This window comes from Larus michahellis, chromosome 11, assembly GCF_964199755.1.
Source record: "Larus michahellis chromosome 11, bLarMic1.1, whole genome shotgun sequence".
Lineage (NCBI taxonomy): Eukaryota > Metazoa > Chordata > Aves > Charadriiformes > Laridae > Larus > Larus michahellis.
In genome coordinates, this window is record NC_133906.1 from 19,413,082 (window position 1) to 19,419,719 (window position 6,638).

The 6,638-nt window shown below is 56.3% G+C and overlaps 1 protein-coding gene across 2 annotated transcripts; it reads right to left on the reverse strand.

Moving 5' to 3' along the window:
- Positions 1–782: 782 nt before the first annotated feature.
- Positions 783–3,330, reverse strand: LOC141749647 (uncharacterized). 2 transcript variants are annotated; one of them, XM_074603484.1, is made up of 4 exons: positions 2,279–3,330; positions 2,044–2,183; positions 1,129–1,179; positions 783–947 (listed from the first exon to the last, which is right to left on the reverse strand). In XM_074603484.1, exons 1-4 carry the CDS (start codon positions 2,649–2,651, stop codon positions 906–908), a joined length of 606 nt encoding a protein of 201 aa, XP_074459585.1. In that variant the 5' UTR covers positions 2,652–3,330; the 3' UTR covers positions 783–905. The 2 variants fall into 2 exon arrangements, with proteins under 2 accessions (XP_074459585.1, XP_074459584.1); XM_074603483.1 differs by lacking the exon at positions 2,279–3,330 and having other exon boundaries at positions 797–947; positions 2,044–2,237.
- Between the last annotated feature and the right edge of the window lie 3,308 nt (positions 3,331–6,638).

The window sequence follows — 6,638 nt, forward strand, 5'->3', positions numbered from 1 at the left end:
CAGCGACACGGCGGGGTGAGCTTGGGCTCAAGTTTGCACTGAAGTTGTCATTGATGGTGGGACTCCTGGGCTCGGCCTGATACCGCCGGCAGCAGCGGTGGGTCGGGGTGCTGGCACCGCTCGGAGGGGCACAACGGCCTCCTCCGATGTCCCTTGTCGCCGCAGGGGACGGTGCGCTCCCCGCCCCCGGCGGCGCTGCGGGAGCCTTACAAAACAGCCGAGCGGTTACGAAACCCCGGGCCCCGCCGCCACTCGTCCCCTCCCCGGTAGATGGCGGTGCCAGCTCATTTTTCCCAATATTTCCCTGGTTTGGTGTTTTGTTTTGTTTTTTTTTTTTTCTTTCCCACCCTCCCCCCCACCCCTGGCGCTGCTCCCGGTTCCAGCCCCGCGCTCCGCACACGCTCAGCCCCCGCGCTGGGGCAGCTCTGCAGGAGGGGGAGGTTGTGTTGGGGTTCCCCCCCCCCCCCCCCCCTTTCTAACTGCTTTTCGTATATTTTGGGTAAATTTGAAATCACAGCTCAGCACAGCCCCAGGCACCTGTCCCGGCTCAGGCTGCTCCATCCCACAGCAAGGGGCACAGAGGGGACAAGGAGGATAGAGGAGAGCCTGGTTTTGGAGGCCTGTGGAGAGCCAGAGGCCTGGGGATGTCTCTCCAGAGTCTTTCACGGATTTTTAAACCCGTCTGTGCTCACCCAGATCCCAGCTCCCTGCCCATTGCCTTTCCTTGGCCTTTTCCTTCTCGGGAGGCAGTGTGACTAGATGAATAAATAGCATTTCTCTTTGGAGGCCACAAACACCTTTATTTGGCTAGAAGTGGCCAAGGTCCCCTCCAGCACGCGCTGCCATTTGTATCCCCACCTCCTCGGTGTGCCCAGGGCATACGCTGCTGCTCCGGCATGGAAATACTAATCTTTGTCTTCCTTCTCATCCTTGTCACTGCCGTGGTCCTGGGGCAGGAAAAAAAAAGAAAAGGGACAGTATGTGAGGGAGGTGCTGGGTGTTTTGTTTTCCGTCCCCCAGTATCTGTAGCTATGCAATAGCACCCGCAGCCAGCGCCCACGCGGGGGTTTGCAGGTGCAAATCCCTTGGGCCATCCAAGCCCCAGCACGGAGCTGTTGGTGTGGTTACCTCCGAGTCGCTGTCGGAGCTGCTGCTGCTCCTGTCCTCTTCCCCGTCTCCCTGCAGGTGCAAAGAGAGAAGGACAAGCATCACCGGGGACCCTGACACCCCGTTCGCTGCTCCAGCTAGACCCTCGAGTCAGAGAGGTGTCTGGTCCTGTGGGTATCTCGAGCCAGGCTTTGCACCGCTGGTGCTGCTGTGGACCCACGTGTGCCCATGGCCCCACAGAGACCTCCAGAGCCAAGCGCAAGGATTTAGCAAGGATTCGGTGCAGACAGCATCGCTGTCCACAGCAGCATCTCGTCTGGCTTGAAATAGGAGGAAAAGGAAGGAGAACTAACGAGGAATATTAGGAGCAAAGAGAGGGAGCTGTCTCTCAATGGAAAAGCCACAGGCGCAGAGTGATTTCTAGGCTGTGGATGGCACAGCTCCATCTGCCAGAGGTGTGGGGGTGCCACGGGTCAGACGCCGCTTCCCTTGGCGGCCGGGATGTAAATCATTTGGTGCTTTCTAACACCCCACAAACCCCGGCTGCCTCCCGTGCCTGCCTGTGCCAAGCATCCTCTCCCCAGGGCTCGGTGGTAACCTGGGGGCTCTGCATCACTCACGTCCCCGCTGCGCCGTGCTCACCTGCAGAGGTGGCCCGACTCTGTAGCTGCCTGCATCCCCCGGGACACCGACCGTCCTCGCAGGAGCTGGCCCCATCCCGTCGCACGCTGGGCAGGGTGGTCAGGGTGCCCCACAGACACCACACAGCCAGTGGGACAGCTGGTCCGGGGGGGGTCCCAGCACGGCCCCCCCGGCATCAGATGGTTTGGGAGGTGCTGGGCACACCCTGAGCACCGCGCTGGGGACTTTGGGGCTGGAAACCCTCCGGCAAATGGTTCAGCAGCTGATCTGCAGAAAACTCCATCATTCCCCTACCTTGTCCTCTTCCTCCTTTTTCTTCCTCTTCTTTTTGTCCTTCTCTTTTTCTCCCTCAGCCTTTTCCTTTTCTTCTTTCTCTTCTTCCTTGTCCTTTTCCTTGTCCTTGTCCTCTTTCTCCTTATCTTCCCGTCCAAACCCTACGACAGGGCACAGAGGAAGGTTCATTGCCAGCGTGCAGCATCCAGCGCAGACGAACCCAGCAAGTCCCCCTGGGTTCACACCAAACACTCACATTTCAGGATTGTCGACATTTCAGCGAAGCCAAAGGGGCCTGGGGCACAAGACCGTCCCACCTGCGGCACAGAGAGGACCTGAAAGAGTAACTGGAGAGCGGAGTAACCTGAGCTTTTCAGGGATGAAAACACCTCCCTGGACCCCACCACTTTGTTTTCTTTTCTCCACGAGAGAAGAGGCATTTCCTCAAAATCGCAGGGAAAAGGGTAAAGGCCACAGACTTGTGGCCTCCAGAAAAACAGACCAGACCTTGCGCCCACACAGGCAGCACCCACTGCCCTCTGCCTGGGGAAGCAGCAAGGAGAGAGTGATGGAGCCAGAGAGAGAAATCGCACAGCAAATGCACAGGGAAGTGCCTTAAACTCCCTCATGAGCAGGTGCAAATTGCAGAAATATTTAAAATTAAATGAGGATGACTCAATACAGAGCAGGTTTGGGGCTCCCAGGAGGTCTTGGCAGAAAGGAGATCTCCCCTGGGACAGGGCGAGGGCAGGGAGGGAGATGGAGGCAGCAGCAAGCAGAAGAGAAACGGAGAGCAGCGGCAAGAAAACTCCAAGCACCGATTAGGTGCCTGAAAGGTGGCAGATGAAAAGAAAAGAAAGAAGACAGCTTGCTTTAAAAACAGCAGGACCAAAGTCCATGAGAAAGGGGCAGAGGGAAGGCAGCAGGGTCAAGGGATCGGGTCCCTTCTGCTTGCAGGGAAAAACAGGGTCACTGCTGCAGCAGGTAATTAGGAAACAGTTTCTCTTCCAGCCACTGATGGGGGGAAGCAGGATATTAATGCTTTCTTGTAATTATTTTTTTTTTTTATCCACAAAATTACATCATCTGGTTGGTATTTGGGCTTTTAAAAGAGCAGTTTCTGAGCCGATAACATTGATTTGTATTTTCTAGACAGGTTTTAAAACCCCTGGGATGCTGCAGGGCAGCGGGAAGCAGCGGGGTTTGGGGCAGCGGCAGGTTGGACGGGGAGGGCAGGAGCGTGGGAAGTGGCTGATAAAAGGCGTAATCAGCGCAAAGTTAAAATCTAATTAATAATGAATAGTAATCTAATTCATCTCTATAATTAACAAGTGCAACTACTAATTGAAAATAATTACATTTTAATCTAAAATCATTAAAAATAATCAAATGTTAACAAAAGAAAAGGCAGCCCCTGGGAAGACACAGGAGAAGACGTAGCTGATGCCCTGACCCCAGGTCCTATCGCACCAAAGCTGCTCAGCAGCTCCCAGGCGTGTGCCCAGCCCCAAATCCACGCGGGATGCTCCTGCCTGGTGCCTTCCCTGCCGGGGGCAGGGGGGGGTGAGCAGATAGGAAAGGCACAAGGTACACAGAGGTGGACCTCAAGCTTTGCACTATGAGATGGGCAACCAGACCAAGGCCCAGCAGACAGGGCTGGGAAGGGGTAATGCTGCCCCAACGCATGCTAAGAAATGACACCAATGTGGGGGGGGTGTTTTACAACCCTTTAATTCCTCACCGCACCGATAATCCTGTCCCTGGGGACCAACCCAGCTGGTTTCCAAGAGATGGGGTGGGCTCCCCCATCCCAGGCTCTGCCGGGGTCCTGTACAGGGGGTGCCACCCAGCACCCTGTGCAGCCCCCACCGCGGGTGGTGGCTCAGATGACGGCTGCCAACGCTCAGCTCTTTTTCCCATCCCAGACCAGCAGATCCAGTTCCGCCTGTTCCTCAGGAGCCTTGGCCACCGCATTTTGGGCAGGCAGGTCTCCCTGCCCCAGATGAGCTGGTTTCCGAAAGCCCAGGCAGGCAGGCAGACCAGCAACACCCAGTGACCGGCTCAAAGGTCCCCACTGACAAGCTGCAATTGTTCTCCATGGCCAAGCAAAGCACGAGGCACGTGTGGATCAGATCTCTGGCTAATGAAGCAAACGAGCCTATTCGTACCCCACCGGCTGCAATAGCCCGGGTGGCCTTACCCCCAGGCACAACGGGCTCACTGCTCCCACTGTCTGTGCCCGCTCCCGTCTCACTCAGAGGACTGAAGTGCTTCCCGCGAGGCTCAGGCACGTTGCCCGATTCCCATCCCCAAGACCACAGGGAATGCAAGTCGTCCCAGGGATGCTCCTGCGGCACCCTCTGCTGCAGCCTGCCCTCCCGCTCTGCTTCTCCAGCCCGTCTAATTGACAAGCGACTCTGTAAACCCCTCTGTAAATGACATGAGGGAGACAGGAAAGTGCCTTACCTGGAGCTGGGAAAGGCAAGTGGCCTCCTCAATGCGCTGCTGGCAGCTACCAGGGATCTGGGTATTTGAGTGTTGCGGTCTCCTCCCCAGTCCCACTTTCAGAGCAGAAAAACTGGCTCTGCCGCCCGCCACGGGCAGCGCATGACACTGGGAACATGACCAGTCCCATTCGTGTCCGTGTCCGCAAGAGCCTCACTGACATTGCCTCTGGCGCAGGCAGGAGCAGAAAGACCTCCTGACCCTTTGCAAGCAAGCCAGGGCAGATCTGGAGGCTGCAGACATCCATGGGGACCAGCCCTGGGATGAGGGTGGGCACTGGGGACTCAATCCAGGAATGTGCTATGGTCAGGACCCTGTTTGAAGAAGAAAAGAGGGGATTTGGGGGTGTCCTTGAGACCAAGGTAGGTGGAACCTCCAGCATGTCCTTGCTCCCCGCTTGGTGGGAGGTATCAGGCTGCTCCAGGAGGTCCAGGCAAGGCCAGACCAGGCAGAGCTCAGCACTCCCAGCTCCCTGCGATGCTTGTCCTTGCTGCTGGCTTTCACTCCAACATATCATTAAGCAAATGCCTGTCAGCAGAGAGCAGTTACGAGCAGGTCTAAACGCTTGCATAATGTGCTTCCCCCTCTAAAGCAATGCCCTCGTTTCCACTAGCACCAATATGGGATAATAACAGTAACAATAAGTCAAGAAGGGCTTGTGTACCTGAAAGCTAATTTGTTTTCTCTACCTAATAAAAGGCATTACCTCTCCCGCAAGATTTGCCCCATTTAAAGCCTTCAACTCTACAACAAAGTTGCTCCCATAGTCATTTTACTTTAATTTACAGCATGCGTGGAGCCCCCTCCCACCGAGCGAGACCGGGTAACTCACGCGGGGGGCAGGCAGCTGTACAGAAGTCACTGGTCCCAAAAACCTGGCCACGTCTGCCCCAGGCCTCCTCCACCAGAGCCTGCACCAGCCCCAGCTGTAGAGCAAGGGTCCCCTCCGCAGGTTTAGATCAGAAATAAGGGATGGGTTTTAAGGGCAAAGGTGGAAAAAACCTGGAAGAGCTCAGCCAAAATGTCGGCAGAGTCCCCGTTGCTGCCAATTTTACCATCGATGGCAGTGGTGCTTTCTAGCAGAGATGCTTCAGCTCATACACAAATCATTCGGGGAACTCCCGGTGGCCAGAGCTCAGTCTGGGGGTAAACGATGGCAGCGATGCTGCCCGATCCCGGGGTGACACAGACGGGGAACTCAAGAGGCACAGGAGGTCAGTGGAGACAGGATGGGGCCCTGGGCTGGATCCAGGGAGGCTGTTTGGTGTCAGGACCAGCTGGCATCCACTCCCACTCCTCTGAGCAGCTCCTGCCACCACCTTAGGAAGATCCTCCCCCACAAACACCACGCTCAACCTCATTTTTAACTGGTGACCTCATTGCTCGCTCCCTGCCAGCCCCAGCCGGGCTCTCAGTACTCTGATGCGAGGAACCTAAGCCTGCAGCATCCTCCAGTTAGAGCAGCCCAGGGGACAGCCCTGCCATCGCTCCCTGGACACAGGGACACAAAGCATCACCCCGAGGCACTGGCTCTCAGGGACCATTCCAGCCATCTGGCCAGGCTGTAGCCATCGGCATCTGACAGCAGAGGGGCGGCTGCCACCACCCACCCAGCAGGACAGCAGAGAGTGGCAGGTCCCAGCCCACAGACTGCACGGGCTCTGCTCTCTCCCTGCAGCAGGCACAAAGCTGCCCTTGAAGGAAGGAAAGGAACCTGCCAGCCAGACCCGAAACACCAGCACGGGGCCACCTCCAAGCTGCTGTCACAGTGCAGAGCTGCAAGGGACTAGCTACACTCCCCGAAAACATTAATTAGCACAGTACTGGGCACTTATGTCCTCCATTTCTGTGCCAAGAAGCCTTTGGCTACAGAAGATCAATCTCTCTGCTTAAATCATATCATCATAGACCGCTGTTTATTTAGGATCCAGCGTGCACACCTGGGAAGGAAATGCCAGAACTCTCCTCCTCCTCCTGTTCCTCCTCATCCTGCCTCTGAGTCAGACCATTTAATTTGTGCTGTGGGTGACCTGGGACAGCTGTCCCCTTGCTCGGGGCCACCAGTGACAACATAGCTGCTGCTTCTTCCAAACAAGGACAACTGCTCATCC

Bases quoted from the DNA above. Each gene is read 5' to 3' on its own strand.
- LOC141749647 (XM_074603484.1), bottom strand. From the start codon at position 2,651: ATGAGGGAGTTTAAGGCACTTCCCTGTGCATTTGCTGTGCGATTTCTC. The intron at 2,184-2,278 runs GTGAGTGTTTGG...GCCCTGTCGTAG, and splicing joins AATGTCGACAATCCTGAAAT to GGTTTGGACGGGAAGATAAG. The intron at 948-1,128 runs GTAACCACACCA...TTCCTGCCCCAG, and splicing joins GCTCCGACAGCGACTCGGAG to GACCACGGCAGTGACAAGGA.